This window comes from Phoxinus phoxinus (assembly GCF_949152265.1).
Source record: "Phoxinus phoxinus genome assembly, chromosome: 11".
In the NCBI taxonomy this organism is placed as follows: domain Eukaryota; kingdom Metazoa; phylum Chordata; class Actinopteri; order Cypriniformes; family Leuciscidae; genus Phoxinus; species Phoxinus phoxinus.
Window position 1 is genome coordinate 30391411 of NC_136886.1, and position 19115 is coordinate 30410525.

Genomic DNA, 19115 nt, shown 5'->3' on the forward strand with positions numbered 1-19115 from the left:
TCTATTGTTATTTCTTAGAAAGTTAACAAAACTGCTTTATTGCTTGTTAATATTTGAATAAGCTTTGTCAAATCGAAGTCATGACACTCTTTTGTCATTGAACCAGTAATAGTAATGAAAGCACCACTAATAAAAAAAAGAAAAAAAAGAAATGCTGACAGTGACATACTGGGCAGACTTTTCTGTTGCATTATTTTATCAATAACAATCCCATAATGCCCTTTACTTATCTAACTGGTTGTGATAATACTGGCCATAAAAGGCCTTTAACCAAGGATCTGAATCACTGGAAGGATAATAAATGACAGATTAAACACAAATAATGCAAACAAAGGAGAGCTCGATCAACAATGGCACCATGCTGGATATCTATTTGTCATTTGTCAGAAATGTTTACAGCTAATTATGCTGAGATTACAAGTTCCAAAGAACTGACAGACATAAACACCCACTAGTGCTAACCATTCTTTATTACTAGAGACCATAGATTATAAACGATAAAGGCTAGAACGTAGAGACACAGGATACAGTAGTTGTGGCAATTAATCCACAACACAAGCTTATTCCAACCATAAACTTTTTCTAAATGTGATTTCTATGAGTGCATCTCGCAGTAATTGCGCCTCGTGTGTGCGCTGCCGATAACAGGATCACGGAAAAGGGCTCCAACTGACTCTTCAGCAGTCATAAAAACTATCTATTAGACTTTGGAGACTTGTAAATGCTCTTTTGCCCATGTTATCAACAGTAACACCCCGATAAGGAGACCACGATGACAGAACCCAGGTCTGCCGTTTGCTCTTTAGAAGGTGAGAAGAAACTACACTATACTGGTCATATCAGGATACCACCGTTATCTAGCACAACTGTCATTCTAATACGCTGATGCATTCGTACATTGATAATTTATCCAACGTTTCTTGACCATAAAATCAACATATTAGAGTGATTTCTGAAGGATCATGTGACACTGAAGACTGGAGTAATGATGCTGAAAATTCAGCTTTACCATCACAGGAATAAATTACATTTTTAATATATTAAAATAGAAACCATTTATTTTAAATTGTAATAATATTTCTGTTTTTACTGTATTTCGTATAAAGCATAAATCATTAAGCCTATGGAATGTCTTCATAATGATAGTTGTTCCAACAGAGCAAATTTTGATGGTATCTCCAAATAATTTCATTAATTACTGTATAGGTGGAATGTTAAATAAGATGCAATAAAAACCATCAGAGGCTTATAAAAGGCTACAGCTCAGATTGTCCTAATAATGCTTTATGATTTATCAATCCAGAGCATCATTTTCTATAGATAAGAGCAAGAGGAACAGGGCAGGCAAAACAGCCAGTGCACCTCAATCCAAACACTTCACACACAAGACAGCCAATGTACCTCCTCAGTGCATGAGCAAAGGCCTCAAACGCTGCCATTTACACAATACTCCAGAGTAAACACTGAAATCCATGGTAAACATCGAAGACACAGCTTTACACTTCCCTCCTCCACTGAGGAAGTCTGGAAATCTCTTTAAAACAGACAAAGTGCACCTCAAAGACTGTGACTGCTTCTAGATGAATGTCACCCAGTACCCAGAAGCACTAAATTAAAGACATTTTTGGACAGTGCACATAATAAGTGCAATAACATTCAATAGCCACAATCCTTACAAAAGGAAAACATACACACTAACAAATAAATAGCTACATTTACCATGGAATTACAGTAACATGTTTCATTTGGAAATGTACCGTGGTATTTTCAGGGTACAAAAGAAAACCCAATAAGCAATAGACACTTACAGACATACCACAAAGTACCATAGTAACTATATTATTTTATAAAGAGGTATAGTGGTAATAACAAGGTACTACTGGAGTACAATGCTAACAATATGTTATATTTATAAAATTGGTATCATTCAGTAGTTGGGATGTACATTTTCAGGAATTTTCATAATTAAATGTCATTAAAATGAACAATTAATCATTAACATTAATAACACAAAATATGTGGAGGATTCCAAACACCATGTGTAGTCCTTTTAATTACTATACAGAGAATATACATTTATATAAAGTAAAAATAGAAATAGAATAGAATAGAAATATAAATAACTTTTCACTTTGTGGATGATGAAAATGTGTTGGACGTTACTTTTGACTTTAAATTTAAGTCATAAACTACCATTCCAAAGTTTGGGGTTAGTTAATTAAAACACATTTTTTTTAAAATATACTTTTATACAGCAAGGATGCATTAAATTCTATTTTAAATAAAGGCTGTTCTTTTAAGCAAGTAAACTATTTATATAGCCCCCATCACAGATAGAAATTACAAAGTGCTTTACAACACTAATTTCAATAAAATAACAATAAAACAAAGATAAAACTATCAGAGCTAAAAACAAAACATAAAAGCCCAATCAACTAAAAGCTTGTCTAAATAAAAGTGACTTCAGCTGCTTTTTAAAAGAATCAACAGATGTGAACTTGTCTGAGAAAAGTTTCCACAAAAACAAAGCAGTACATGGTTGTTTTATGCATTTAACATTAATAATAATAATAATCAGAAATGTTTCTTGAGCAGCAAATCATCATATTAGAATGATTTCTGAAGGATCATGTGACACTGAAGACTGTACAAATATACAGTGTTGCTGAGCATAAGAGACTTTCAAAAACAAACTTTTGAACGGTAGTGTGTATAAGAACACGCAGTACATATCTAATGGATAAAACACAGCTATACTGGTCAGGTGAGATTCCAGGTGAGTGTAGCTGCATGACACACTGAGACTGACAGATGAACATGTTTATATTAACTCGCTATCACACGCAGTGAATGGAAACAGTTTTTATTTGTATAAAAATATAATCCAACACTTTACTATTACAAACATCCATTAATAATGAACATCCTCATCTAGTATCAAAGTACCAGGGTACCACTCAACCACAGTATTTCTTCTGAGCCCTATATTATTGACAGATAATATATGGAGTCTGTGTATGAGGGATTTGGTTTGTTTAAATGCACATCAGCAGAGGTTTTCCAAGAACAGCACAGAATAGATAAATTGCTCGTAAGACCAAGAAAGAGAAAAGGAGGACATTTCTCAGGATGTGCTGCCCTCTGTTGGTCACTGTCAACACTGTTTCAAACTATCTTGATAAACAGACAGGAATATAATAACTAAGTCATTCTCATTTTTGAACTCACCAATAGGGTTGATGTCAAAGAAACGGACTGGGGTTTTCAGGATGCTGTTGAACATACGACTGTGTAATGTCTCCGCTGATCTCACCAGACAGTTAAACATAATCAGAAAACGCACGAAGCCGAAGATGATGGTGGCTCCTGTTAAGCCTGGTGATGAAGACAAGCAAAGATACACAATTTGGAGGCATATAAAACATGTCTACATTTGTACTTTGGCTGACTTTCATCATGAGCATACCTGCATAGATGCCCAGATAGAAATCCAGGTTGAGGGGTTGAGGCGTGTTAGTGCCGTTGGTTAAAGTGCCGTTAGTGACGTTTGTGGAGTCCAGCTTCCCCTGCTCTGTGGCCCTGTCAATCACAAAATAATGACATTACAGAAGCTAGTAATAACCAGAACATCACCACATCCATTCTGTACACCCAGCTATCAAGCAAAGCACTACTTTAGGTTGTTTAACAAATGATCTGTGATTCATGTCTGGGGGCATTTTGATCATCACTTAAATCTACACATAACTTGTGATGTGGGGGTTAAAGGGTAACTCTCGCCGAATTGCAACCTAGGCTCTTTTTGTTAATCTACCCGAGTCAAACATTCGTGTAAAAGCATAATTAGAATGGAAACGTCACTTTTAAGATTGACCGTATTTTCGCTTTCGGTCAAAATGCCTTTTGAATGGGAGTGCTAGGGGCACTACAATGATAGCATCAAAATCGAGTGTTTCCAGTGGCTGGCATTTTGTCAGTCAAAAGTAGTCGATCTCCGAATGCAACGTAATGAACTGACTCCATATGAGGAAATATCATGAACTTGTAATTCCAATGAAAACCATGATAACTTAGACACTTAGCTCATGGCAATATATATGGAAACAAGCTTTCCATCTTTACTCTCCTAATGTTACATTGCATTCTGAGATCGACTACTTTTGACTGAAAAAATTCCAGCGGCAGCCACCGGAAACACTAACTGATAAAGTGAGTCATACAAAACCTTTCTTTTTAGTAAACTTTGTGTACACAAACAATGTAGTCAATCAGTCCCTCCAGAAAAACCCGATTATACGATCGCATGATTCAATGCAAAATCAGCCAAAGTCCGCATATTTATGCGGGGGGCGCATTTTTTCAAATACGCCGCACTTTCGCCGCATAAATTGCAGATTTCCGCGCAGGTTATGAAGTGACGTAATTGCGTATCTACAATGGCGTAAAGAAATATCCCGCATATTCCATCGCATTTTTTAAGAAAACGTGCCGCATAATCAAGGATTTTTGCCCACAACAATCACAAAAAAACTTTTTCTGGAGGGACTGGTCAATGCTCAAGTTCATGAGTCGAGCCCCTGTATATATAATGTATCAAATATATATTTAGTTTTTAAAATCTTTCTAACCCAAACTGTAGCATATATATATGTATATGTATATGTATATGTATATGTATATGTGTATGTGTATGTGTATGTGTATGTGTGTGTATAAAAAACATTTTTTGTTGAGAAAATGCTTTACAGTACATTAATGTGCTTAAAAATTGTAGCTTAGCAGCGAAAAGCACTCACCAATATGAAAGCCACCAGTCCTGAAGGATATAAAAAACCTAAGGAGCAGAAAACAGCATTAGCATGAATCTCTGCGTGCGAGCGAGAGGTCTTTCAGTGTAGATCTCTGAACCACAGCAGCGCTACTCTGCTTTTTACCTGAGCCAGAAGGTTGAGGAGCACAAGAAAAATCAACATGACGGCGTTTGCTCCAGCCCGAAAATATTTCCAATACATGCGAAGACCAATGGTCCCCTCTGAGCGCGTCTCCTCGACCATGTTTTGCACATGTTCCATCTACATATTACAAACAATTTTAGTTGAAAATGTCTATGTTCATGATCAGACAGTGATTAAAATCCCACCAATCCATTAGATGAAGCTATTGACCCATCTGATCTGTATATGTGAATGTGAATGTACAGGGAAAGATCAAGAGAGCGAGTGAATCATGACAATTTTATACTATTCCTCACAATACTGCCGGATGGTGGAGCAGAAGTCAAAAGCACACCTACCGGCAGCTGATCGGATTCATCTTTAACAGAGAGAACAGAGGAAGTTTGGGAACGACTGGAGTTCTGGGAGAGGGTCCGAATGCGGGGGGAGCGAGGAGCCTCTCCTTTTTCAGTCCCAGCCTCCTCTTCCTCATCCTTCTTCAGCAGAGAGGTGAAATCCACTCCTGACTGCTGAAGCTCAGAGTATGTGCCGCTTGCCACCATGTGTCCCTGAGAGAGATCAAATGAATACATTTTGGCACATTTATTCACAGATGGTGGAATGCAAATTGAATGAAATGGCTCACCTCCTTCAAAACCAGGATCTGATCCGCAGCTTTCAGGAACTGCAGCTGATGAGTAACCAAGATCCTGGGCTTCTCCTTCAGAATACCACAAATACAACTGCAAGGACAGTCAGTGCTCTTAATAATCACCTCAAAGAAATGTTAACATAACAGTGAAAACTACAATATTCTTGGTTCAATAGTTTGAGGTTGGTAAGATTTGTTAATGTGTTTGAAAGAAGTCTCTTATGGCTGAATTTATTTGATTTAAAATATGGTAAAATAGCAATACTGTGAAATTAATATATATTAAATTATAATTTATTCTGTGATGACAAAGCTGAATTTTCAGCATGTTTCAGTCTTCAGTGTCACATGACCCTTCTAATATGCTGATTTAATGCTCAAGAAACATTTAGACATCATTAGCAGTACACTAGGGGTTGAACAACTTCCGATTTTTCAAAGTCGCCGTTTATGTGATGAAAGACGAGTCGCTGATGACGCAATGGATCAACAAATAAGCCTGAACCTCTAGCTTAGACTTGAGCGCGGGTTTTCTTGTGCATAGTAATGGCATGACACAGCGCTCCTACATAACAGCTTATTTTTATCAGTTCTTTTGTCTTGTTCTTTGGTTGTTGTATTTCTTACAGATTTCTGCTCTTTCTAAATCAGACACAGATAAAGATAACATTTATAGGAATGCATTAGTGAGAGAGATTGCGTGTGAATTAGTTATACCTGGCAGTGTCTCTACACTAAAAGTGAAGCTTTTGGTTTTAGTTACTAAGAAATATATGCTACAACTTTTCAGTTTCTAAGCCATTTTATTGATAAATCAAAGAACAGTGTTCTGTTGACAATACTTTTCTGCGCTACTGAATGTTTGTGTGCGTGTGATGCGTGATCTAATGTTTGTATGTGTGTGTGCGTTACAGTGCATTCGTTTAGAACTGCGTTTAACTTGCGTGTACAATTAAAACGGGAGTTCACCTGATCCATTTTGAGCATCTAGATAGTATAATCAATTATACCTTGTGGGGCACTCTCAGAGTATGCATTCATTTGCCATTTTAACTGTTGAAAACTGAGCGTAAAATGGACTTTGGACGTAAAATGGACGTAAAAAAGATTTCTTCTTCTGTTGCATCCTCTATAGGCCATGAACAGTGACTAGACGACATCAAGCTTAAAGCATCATGGCAGAGCACTAAAGTACACTGATAGCAGCTTTCTCTCGAGGCAAAAGTCGGTTAATGGTTACAACAGTTCTGTCACTGCTTTCCAACGTGATGACGCAATGCGTGGCACATCTCGGAGATGGTACACAACGGGCATTTGTGCAACTTACACCTTAATTTATTTTTGATTGAAGAAAGAAAGACATGGATATCTTGGATGACATGGGGGTGAGTAAATTATCAGAACATTTTTTTTTATAGACTAATTTATTCACTTTATATGCTTTAGGCATGTATAACATCCACTTTTCACATCATTATTGTATACGTGATGTCATTGCGTGATTACGTAGACGAACAGGTGAATAATTTTTTTGAGCCTTTTCATTGAAACTAACCGTCCAAAAGAACCAGTTCAAGGAAAAGAATTGGACTTCCCATCACTAGTGTCTTGATGTGTCATATGAACTACTTTCATGAAGCTTTTATGGTTTATTTGGCCCTTGGAGTTTGACCACCCCTAAACACTAAAAGCTCTTATTGTATGGAAAAGAACAGAGTGAAGAGCAACAGAAAAATGTGACAGGATCCGTGAAGAGTAAAGACTTACTGTTCAAACAGGTGTCTGCCCACTTCAGCATCCACTGCACTCAATGGATCATCCAACAGGTAAATGTCAGCATCCTGATACACAGCCCTAAAACCCACAGACAGTAACTGGTCTGCTTAAAAAACTAATGAAACAGCTCCAAAATATACACTTCTCATTAGCAAATATATGTCAGTTTTTTTATATAGAAATGGCTCCCACTATATTATACACCTTACCTCACAAAATGTCATTGTTTACATTAAGTAATCAGTATGTCCAAGACGCAGTCTTCAGAATGCACATTATGTATTACATACATTATATATTTTTCTTTTATTTCTTTTTTTTGCTCACACTAATGTATTCGTTAAGGTTAGGAATGGGCTTGTGTTTAATTGTATTACTGAATAATGAAGAGGAAAAATGGTTGAGTTAACAGGTTGAGATACCTGGCCAGGTTGACTCGAGCTTTCTGCCCTCCACTGAGAGTTGCTCCTCGGTCTCCGATCACGGTCAAATCCCCATCAGGAAGCAGCTCCATGTCCTATGCGACACAGAGAGAACTACAGTTTGCTTAGAATAACTTTAGCTTTATGCTGGGGTAGATGTCAATTTAAAGTTTACAGTATATAGCTTAAGAGTGAGCAACAAATACTAAAACTAGTGCAGTCAATTTAGTGTTATTTGATGGCAATAATGTTTTTTTTGAACGCACTTAACAAATAACCCCGATACATAAATAGAAAATTACACTAAAAAAGGCAAAATACAACACAACAGCCAAATACATCAATTTGCATGTGTACACAGACCAACAACAACAAAAAATGGTCTATTAAAATGCTTTCTTCTAACACAAAAGTCTTTGAAGGCTCTCAGCAAATACACTACTTTTCAAAAGTTTGCAGTCAGTAAGCTTTTTCTGAAAATAATTAATATCTTTATTCAGCAAAGATGCATTCAATCGAATGCAAGTGTAAATGCATTTATGTTGTTACAAAATATTTCAGTTTCAAATAAATGGTGAATTTTCTATTCATCAAAAAAATCCTGAACAAAAATGTATTACATTTTCCACAAATAATATTAAGCAGCAAAACTGTTTTCAACATTGATAAGAAATAGCTCCCTGAGCACCAAATCAGCTTATTAGAATGATAGAAAACATTTTAATAATATTTCACAATGTTACCGTTTGTACTATTTTTCATCAAATAAAATGTAGCCTTGGTGGCATAAGAGACTTGTTTTAAAAAAAACATTCAAATGTCTTACAGAGCCCAAACTTTTAAAAGTAGTGTAAGATGTATGTACTTAATTGTTTAAATTAAATAATCAGCATGTGTACTTATACCATTTGACGATCCTGATTAAAACACAGTAAACACTAAAGAACCTTACTGAGAATTTAATCAGGAAGTAGATGTATAAGATCAGAAAGGCAAGAGTGTGATGGATGAATAACTAATAAGCGTCTCACCCTTTTGAGCGCACAGGCTTTGAGGACCCTCTCATATCGCTGGGGCTGCAGCTCCTTACCGAACAGTATGTTGCTCCGAATGGTCCCTGGAAAAACCCAAGGCTGCTGTGAGGCATACGTCAGCTCACCTTTGACCTTTATAACACCCTTTTCGGCTGGAAGCTCCCCCAGAACAGAGCTGAGGAGAGAGGACTGCAGGATACAGGTCATGATTAGTAACTAATAACACTTGTGGTTGACATGATCACTTGGGAAAAATGAAATGATTGTGACTGACCTTTCCAGCCCCCACAGGACCAATAACAGCCAGAAGTTGACCTGGCTTCACAGTAAAAGACAGATTTTGTAATGTTGGAGAATCCAGAGTCTGTCAAGTAGAAAGGAGAAAATATCAGTCTTGACATGCAAAAAGAGGGAAAAGTGAAACCCTTTGTTACAACAAAATAATTTCAAAAGAACAAAATGTATTTGAAATAGATATTCAACAAAGTATTCTGAACAAAAATGCCGCAAATCAGCGTATTAGAATGAATTCTGAAGGATCATGTGACACTGAAGCCTGGAGTAATGATGCCGAATAAATTCAGCTTTGCATCACAGGAATAAATTACATTTTAAATATATTAAAAAGAAAACAGTCATTTTATATTGTAATAATATTTCACAATATTACTGCTGTACTGTTTGATTTGATTTTTATCATCAAATAAATGCAACTTTGGTGAGCAGAAGAGACTTCTTTCAAAAACATTAGAAAAATCGTACTAACTCCAAACTTTTGAACGATTGTGTATATACTTTATATACAACTTATATTGAACTTATTTCATTAAAATGCTATATCTATAACATCTATAAAAAGTAATTTTGAGGTCATATGCTGTTGAACTCTTTTTAAAGTTGCCAAAATGAGCAAACAAGAAATTTAGTCTTTTTCTTCCAAAAAGGCCACGTGTGCACCAAAGCGGTTTTTAGACAGCTGAAAACATACACAATGGGAAGAAAACGGCACTTCTTGAGCCATTTCATTGAGTATTTAATACGTACATAAATATGTCACTATAAATGTGTTCATTTCTATAGACTTAATATTTAGGGATGTGTGAGACTATTCGACTAGTCGATTAAACAATATTGCTGTCAATTTGATCATGATATTGCAAGGATCAACAATATTTAAAACAAAAAACATCTACACTAATTTATATATCTATTACAAAAACATTTGATAAAATACACAAGGAAGCCAAAAAAAAAAAAAAAAAAAAAAAACACTATGCTTTTGGGATCAAGATAAAACTTCCACTGCTTGATGGGCACTATATCAGCTTGTAGTTCTGCATTTCCAAAATTATAACTCCGGGGAAGGTGTGTGTGTGTGTACTTTATATATTTATATACACTGAACTCACCTTATCCCAGTAGCATAGGAGATCCTGAATCTCCACAGATGCCTCTTTCTTCTCCTCCTGAGAAAGGGGGACGTTGGTTCTCACGAGCTCATCGAGCAAGAGGAACTTCTGCACGAGAAAGAAAACCACAGACGCTCATGTATGAACACAAGATCATCAAAATAAAAACTGCTGTAACAACACTCTGACAGTGTAGTAGCAGTATTTTCTGTGGCTAACCCAAATTAAGATAGTCCAGTAAGCAGAAGAAATAAGTTCAGTGTGTTCAAATCACAAAATAAATAGTCAGCTTTTTCTAAACAGACACTCCACGATTACAAAATCTGCACGTTCATGCTGGACTTATGCAACAGTGCGTCAGTGGGAACTTTAGAATAGAGCTAAAATTAACCCTGAAAATGATACCTTCAGCACAACCTCAAGGAGACAGAGACTTAGATGCTATTACTTGTGGCCAATAGTCTTAACATTTCATTTATTTGTTATTTGTATTGAAAGTTGTATATTCATGTTATACAAGTTCTGCGCCGAATCGATTCTTAAGTCCCAAGAATCTATCTTTTAGTCTATGCTGTTCATGTGTACAAAACTTCACTAAACTATGGGTGTATCAGTATATCGTGTACACAAACTGGGCACCGGTAAGGACAGTAAGGACACTAGATCACTACACATTTGGACCCTGATGGTGACATGACGTCACTACTTGCATTTATGAACAACAGCAGAACTGATATTTTTCTAGCGGTTATGTTTTTAATGTTATTTAAAGTAAATATTATATAAATATTTTGATTGTTACATATACCTGTAACATTTCATCTATAGATTAATAATAAATGTTAGCTAGATTATGTTAAGTACCTGTCTGGCCATGTATGTTTATGCTGAAATATAATTAAATAATGTTTGTTTATTCGAAGCCTCTATCCTGTGTTATCATGTGTAGTGATTTGCCTCGCGTGAAATACATGTCGTACTTCAGAACTTCTGGTAAGGAAACCTAGTGAGCAACGATACTCCCTGGTTCTCACAGTGCATTGTGGGACTTTTTTGGGAGCGAACATTTAAGTGCACTGAAAGGATTTTGCAATTGAGACAGCCCTTAAAATGTCCGACTCCCTGATCCGTGCACTGACTACCGAACTAGGGAGCTGACTAACCCATTATTTGTAGCGCACCCCCCATCCAATAAATCACAATAAGCTTTGTGCTGTTACTTTTGATATGAAACGATTCAAATCATGTCAATTTTATTACGAAAGTCTAACAATAATTACAGTTTTGTGGCTCTTTAATGTGTCGTGACAGATCGCTGTATTTTAAGCAGCACGTGAACGATCATCTTATCGGCTTTACTACTAGTACCAGCACAAAATAAACATGAATGAACATCAGTAGAAATGTTGAAAGATCCGACATCAGAATCATATCTCATGTTATCGCTCAATCAGTGTTTCAACCACGGAAAGGCGTAATACAACGGCTTGTAAACAATGTCATGTTACATTCACCTCAGAAAAGCCATTCAATTGATCATAAACTTAGCTAGCTTGAAAAATTGCCAAATATGGAGCATTTTGCTAAATATGTTATCCAATATTATAATAAAAAAATCATTATTATAATCAAAACTGCCTTGTGTGCAATAACGAGTTGTTAATTTTAACCTTCAATATTATAGTAATGCACCAACTGACAGGGTTCCCTGTATAGTTTACGGCATATAGTTCAGAGAGATATTTTCGAATTAGAATTGAATCGATTCACAAGCTTGTGAATTAAAGTTCTCAGAGTTCAACGCGGGATTCACTCTTAAAAGATGGGTCAGTACTCAGTTTATTTGGACCAGCTTGATCAGAATCACAACTCGTAAGTATGAATAATTATTGATTTATAAACAGCTGCAACACTCATGATTAACCTCAAACCGAGTAGCGTATCAGTGAGAAACGTCTTGCTCAAGTCGTGCTTGCGATGGATGTTCAAGTTGAATAACTAGTTCTTTCATCATCGGATTAGCGCTCGGATTGATATGGTAAAATCGACATTATCGTTACGGTCTTCACAGAGTGTACAATCGCTGAGGACTTAGGAAGTAGCTTGCGGAAAGGAGGGATTTAGAGAGACTGATTAATCAGTCAACCGTTTAAAACTGTGGTGATGTGCAATGTCTTTTATGAGAAAATTAAAAAACATTTTTTAACCTTTGATGCATGTAAACCTGTTGTAGGAGACCTCCAAAACTAAATTAAGAGCCTTTAAAATAACATAATAGGGGCACTTTAAAATTGAATCGAATCTTAAAATGTGTGTCAATGCCCAGGCCCAACAAAATCAATTTTTTTGCATATTAATACATTTTTTTATTTAAAAAAAATTGTCAAGGTAAATTAACACATTATGAATTATGAAAAGAAAAAAAATTAAGAGACTTCCTAGACACCATGTTGCATGTTAGTGGCGTACAGTTGTCAATTTAGGAAAATTTTTTTTTTTTTGCCAGAATCTCATATTTTGCCAGGGATAAAATAATAGTCATAAAAGAGATTATAAAACACATTGCATTGTGGGATACAATATTGTGTAGTATGCTCTAGTTTTTCTTTTCGAGATTGTAATAATTTCCGTGACCGTGAGAACAGCGTAACTTCATTGAGACAGTTTTTCTAATGATAGAGGTTGTACCTTGATCCTCCGGATGCTGATGGCGGTCTCAGACGCTTTCTCGATAGCCGAGGGGAAGAACAGAGTAACGGTGAGGCGGATGGCACTGTACAGCGACACGGCCACAAACACACGGCTGGCAGAGATGGTGTTGCCCACTAGCACGTACACGGTGAAGGTCACAAACATGATGATTTTATTCGCCGTGAAGAACGAGGCCATGTTCAGGGCACGGAGGTAAGAGCTATTCATGATTTTTGAGATCTCCTTCCTACAAGAAACAAAAAATAAGAGCTTTATCCACTCATGCCCAAGAATCACAAATATATTTCGTCCTAGAAGTGGACGGCCCTGCATAGTACTTCACAAGGTCGATTTGCACAATGAAAATTCATTCTGTCTTTAAAAAGAAAGTTAAAAAGACAGATCAAATGCAGAACCACAGATAAGATTAAAAGAAGCATTGTTTGTGGCACTGAAAGGTTAAGGCTTATCTGAGATATCACGGCTTCTAAATTTAATACACATTATTAAACACATTAAGTTTTTGACATGCTGGCTTTTACTGAACCATACTATGAAAGAATGTGAACACAACCGTTTCTAGCCATGTGATGTTTTGGCATTGGATTGTGTATGCTGTGTATTCTCTTCTATAGTCAGTTTTCATATTCATGTCAACTACAGCAACAGTCTTAGGAGACTTTTGCTGAGAAAGTTGGTTAAACTGATAAAACCGTTTATATATGGCCACATGAATACCAACAAATCCAGTTTAACGGCACAGGCATGTTCTATCACTCCCTTGATTGACCTAAGATTTTACAGACCTTTAAAGTTAAGTCATTTTAAGACTTTAAATCAAAAGAAATAATCAAAGCCCATAAATCCTTTGGCAAAGTGCTGGCTTCGGTGAAGAATTCTCCTGACCCATGTCAGAGCCATAGCAGTATAATAAGACTAAATAAGCCCAAAGTATATAAGTTACCTTCGTACATCAGTAACCAGCGCTGCGAATGGCTTCTCCCAGGCGTACATCTTAATTATACGTATACCAGATACCACCTCATTCATAGTGCGTATCCTATTGTCAGTTAAGGCAGCGGTCTTACTCCTGTGAGAGAGAGAAACAGACAGAGAGTGAGACAGAGAATGTTTTTGGGCTGTATTCTAAAACATAAAGGGTGACCCTGCAATTAGGAGCAAAAAAAAATTTTACTTCTTAAAATTAGGTTTTATCTTTGTTAAAACACATTACACAACCTAGAATTGGATCCGACCATGGCCTTGATCAACATTGAAATGGATTTTTGATATTGTGTGCTGGTACTAACATTTTTACAAGAAAATGTAAAAGTTGGATAAGCTTTGGACTTGCTAATTACCTTCTAAAATGCAAGAAATTCTGAATTAAAAATGTTCAAATAATAATGATTAAGGCCATTAAGGTCTCAGATTATGATGTGAAAATCTAAAGATTAAATTTGTCGATTTTCATACTGTCAGTCGCCTGTTCTGGCCTTTATTAAATTGTATTTTAATGAAAAATTAAAGTTGTATAGATGTTTGAAGTGATTGTAATGGCGTAATGTATTGGTTTCTTTAGGGAGCTTTGAAAGGCAAAATACATTTTCCTGATTTAACACTTTCATTTACTATAAAAGGGAGTTTACTTTAACGTCCAAGTCAAAAATGAAGAAACTGAAATATTTAACCTTTTATCTCTCAAGTATTTATCATAATATTATGCATGTATTATTTTTCTTTTAAAGTAACATGATTTTTTTAAAGGAATGTTTTCTTTAAGATCATATTACGTGACACAAAAGTTCCTCTAACTCAAGAATCATGGAGTAGAAACCTGAACTCAGACCTCGCACAGAAAGAGTGCATAAGCCCAGAAGGAAAGAGCATGTGGTTGAATGTGTGACTCTGACTCATCGTTTTGAGCACTGTGGTAACTTACGACTGAACTAAAATAAATTCTTATAGATTACTTGCTTGGAGATGATTAACATCTCATTATGGACAGAATAACTACAGTAAAAGAAAAATACACCATCTTCAGCATACAAAGTTCTTTGTGCTTTTAATCATTTCCAGATAACGTAAATCTGTGCTTGTGTGAATTATTTACATTGAAACTGTGATTTTTGAAAAACTAAAAAAATTGAAATTACAGCTCGTTAAAATTTAAAGGGCCCAGTTTTTTTTGCAGAGGTTTTTAAGAGATAATAAACGTGTTTTACATATGATTCTGAAGTCTACATGACACTACACGAGGAGCATCTTGTGACTGTGATTAAACCTTTCAATTTCCCATGATTCCTTTTTTCTGATCCAATTAAAAAAAATCCATGTCAGGAGTAATCCTGAGATTGTACCTGTACTTGGAAAACAGTTTCCCAAACATGGTCTGAAGTGGCATAAGAAAGACCAAAACTGCCATGCCTGCAAGGCATGATGGTCCGATCTCTTGCCAAAGCAGACCAATCACAGCTGCGGCTTGAAGAGGCCCTATCCACAGGAAGTGCAGAAAAATAGTCACCTGGGAATACAGACGTAAACAAAACAGCACACAATTATTTCATTACCAAAAAAAAAAAAAAAGTACTATTTTATTACCATGGGGTTTTGATGTGCCACTATAGCAAAAATGTATGTTTAAACATTTATAATTACTCCAGTCTTCGGTGTCACGATTCTTCATAAATCATTCAAATATTTTTTGATGCTCAGGAAACATTTCTTATTTTTATCAATCTCGAAAACAGTTGACCTGCTTAATGTATTAATACATAATATAAATCTAAATTGTGGAAACAGTGATCCATGTCCAAAATCCAAAAATATTTTGTAACATTTTAAATGTCTTTACTGTCACTTTTGATCAATTTAATGCAACCTTGCTAAATAAAAGTAAAAAAAAAAAAAAAAAAAAAATCTGGATGCCATAATAAAATGCCTAATAATACTTTGGTTGGAAATACACAATGTACTGCATTTGTAGTGCTTTATTTTAAACAGCCCAAGAGATTATTTTAGAATCCACAAAAGGAGCTTGAACTTCAAAGAACTAATTTTGGGTAACACGGCCTGAACAAAAACAGAACTTCCTGTAATTCTTCAGAGAACCCCTCTGATGTCTGCTGGTGAATACAGGAGAAACGCCTCAACGGACAAATTTATAACAATGACATTCCAACTTTGATTAGACAGAATAACTGCTCAGCAAGAACGAACATGGTTCAAAATGATGTCGTGTGGTTTATGGAGCTGCATTAGACCTGTAAAGTAATGTTGCACGCCACAAAGCCAACACTTTACATAACTGTCCATCACATAATGTTGAGACATAACTCATATGAGGAAAACTCCACTTAATTGACCATTTATGCATGTCAAAAACCACGATGAATAAGTACAGTTTAAAAACGGTTTAACTAATCATTTTAATTTCCTAATGATCTGGAGTCTGGCTGTAAATACACAAAAGGTTGAGACTATTTTGTGATTTCTCCTAGTCCTCTGAACGCTGGCCAATCTGTTACCCGCCCGGTAACACAAGCCCTTTTACAGTAAATCACTGGAATCAGTTTTAACTGGAAATTGAACAACTCCCTGACCAAACAAGTGCCATGTCCAATTCTTTAAATACATAAAACAATACACTGTTACAGACCTGCTTCAAAAACAGGAAATGAACAACCTGTGACCATAACACTGAAGTTATGGAAATGTCCTACCTCATCAAACTTGTTGACGTCATTCGACAAAAGGTTAACAATCTGCCCTGTGGTGGTCTGGCCCATAGCTGTGGCACTAAGGCACAGCGCCTGCAAGAAGAAAAGATTCCAGAGGTTTGTAGGAGAAATTGTGATAAGGAATTACCCTCAGCCCAGCCAAAAAAAAAGTAAAAATAAAATAAAAAATAATCTACAGACACATTATTCAAAAAATATATACCGGTACATTTAAGATGTGGTACACTTACAAAATAAAAGTGCAAACGAGTTTTTTGGACCATTCTTTAAATAACCTCAGAATCCAGACATGGTATACAAATATGGTAATAAAAAATAAAAAAACAAACATATGGTACTACCATATGATACTAACACTGTACCTTGGCAACACTTCAGCACTTTTTTTGGAAGGCTTTAAAACTTTTTTTTAAAGAAAATCTTACCTTCTTGTAGATCATGTGACACATTGCAATGCGGATTTTCATTCCAGCTCTTAGGACGTAGTAAAAGTAGAGGTGGTGGAGTAATGCCAGAAACATAGTGGATAGAGAGAGACCTGCTGCATATCCATAAGCTTCGTACAAAGCTGGCATGTTATTGGGGTCATAGCTCTCAAAATACCGAATGAGTTGTCCCAAAAGCACTGGTTGGATCACCTTGATCACCTCCTATAACGGGGAAGAGAATAACAATGTAAAATAATTTATATTTTGTCCTGTTCTACATACGTGTATTTAATATTACGTGCTATTGTGTGAACACAAAATTAATGGAATGCATAGTTGATTCAAAAAAATTGGATGACTAGTAATTTCCTACTACTTAATTTCGAAAAAACTGAGATTCTAATTATTGGACCAAAAACCTCTGCATGTAATAACCTAGAATGCTGTCTAACACTCTGTCAAGTCTTTGTTGTCAGTTAGGAACCTGGGTGTGCTCTTTGATACCAATCTTCAAATTGAAAGCCACATTTCTAGCATCTCTAAAACCAAATTTTTCCATCTTAAACATATATCCAAAATACGACATATGCTCTCAATGACAAATGCAAAAAAGTTAGTTAATGCGTTCATGACCTCAATGCTAGATTATTGTAATGCTCTACTGGGTGGTTGCCCTGCACGCTTAATAAACAAACTCCAGCTGGTCCAAAACGCAGCAGCTCAAGTTCTTACCAGAACCAGGAAGTATGACCATATTAGCCCGGTTCTGTCAACACTACATTGGCTCCCTATTAAACATTGCATACATTTTAAAATCTTTCGAATTACTTACAAATCAGTAAATGGTTTAGCCCCTCAGTACTCGAGTGAGCTCTTAATGCATTATAGTCCTTCACTTCTACTGCAATCTCAAAATTCTGGCCAGTTGATAATATCTAGAATATCAAAAACCAACTGCAGGCGGTAGATCCTTTTTCCTATTTAGCACCTAAACTCTGGAAGTCTTCTTAGGCTTGTTCGGGAAGCAGACACACTCTGTCAGGTTAAACCTAGACTAAAACCACATCTCTTTAACCTGGCATACACAACACAGTATCAGTTTCTATTATTCAAATCAGCTAAATGATTGTTAGGCTGCATCAGTGAGTTTAACCGGAACTGGGAAGTGGGAACACTTCCTATAACACCCAATGTACTTGTTACATCATAAGAAGAATGGCATCTACGCTAATATTAGTCTCTCTGCTTATCCCTAGGTTACCGTAGTCATCCGGATCCGGTCCATATCCAGATCAGATGGTGGACCTGCATCTAGACATGACGAACACGCAGCCCTGAATGTCAGCAGAGACCATGTCTACAAGACAATCCCCTGTAAAGGCCTCGTTGACATGACAGCCATCGGCACAGATCCTCAGCAAAGACCACAAGAACCAGACAGGTCCTCCACACAAACCCTATGGCCAGCTTCTGCTCCATACCGGCATGATTGATCTTCAAGCAAAAGGAACTGGATGAATATTTTAATGCTACCGATCCCGATGTGAATTCTGACTTATGATGCAGCCTGAATCATAAATCACACCACGCTCGTTTGTTGGCCAGAGAAAAACTGGACCCCCGCCTTAGTCTGGTTTCTCCCAAGGTTTTTCCATTCTGTCAGCTGATAGAGCTCGGGTTCCTTGGGGACACTTAATATTCAACAATATTACTAATCTGACTGTACTGAAGCTGTAGGAGAACGGAGCTGAGCTGGATGACGACATCATTTTTTTGCAGAACTGCTTTACAGATGAATTAACTAATTTAATAATTGATGATCTTTACAACAGAACTGAATCGACACTAAACTGACTTCAGCTGAACAACAGCCAAAATGCATAATTTTCCTGCTATCACTGTAAAGCTGCTTTGAAACAGTCTGTATTGTATAAAGCGCTATAGAAATGAAGGTGACTTGACTTGATATTCCTTGAAATATTGTTATTATTACTTTGAGAAATACATTCTACTGTAAAATAGTAACATA

The 19115-nt window shown here is 36.2% G+C and overlaps 1 protein-coding gene across 1 annotated transcript in view; it reads right to left on the bottom strand.

The window, feature by feature from the left end:
* Positions 1-19115, bottom strand: part of abcc4 (ATP binding cassette subfamily C member 4 (PEL blood group)) — a 40210-nt gene that overhangs the window by 11524 nt on the left and 9571 nt on the right. The window contains exons 4-19 of the mRNA XM_079628891.1: positions 17084-17308; positions 16641-16730; positions 15279-15442; positions 13883-14008; positions 12916-13165; positions 10228-10335; positions 9093-9182; positions 8816-9007; positions 7785-7879; positions 7354-7440; positions 5581-5677; positions 5294-5503; positions 4935-5072; positions 4797-4834; positions 3467-3579; positions 3229-3375 (exon numbers count right to left, since the gene is read on the bottom strand). Of these exons, the coding sequence (XP_079485017.1) occupies positions 3229-3375; positions 3467-3579; positions 4797-4834; positions 4935-5072; positions 5294-5503; positions 5581-5677; positions 7354-7440; positions 7785-7879; positions 8816-9007; positions 9093-9182; positions 10228-10335; positions 12916-13165; positions 13883-14008; positions 15279-15442; positions 16641-16730; positions 17084-17308 (2170 nt within the window). The remainder of the gene's footprint in view (positions 1-3228; positions 3376-3466; positions 3580-4796; positions 4835-4934; positions 5073-5293; positions 5504-5580; positions 5678-7353; positions 7441-7784; positions 7880-8815; positions 9008-9092; positions 9183-10227; positions 10336-12915; positions 13166-13882; positions 14009-15278; positions 15443-16640; positions 16731-17083; positions 17309-19115) is intronic.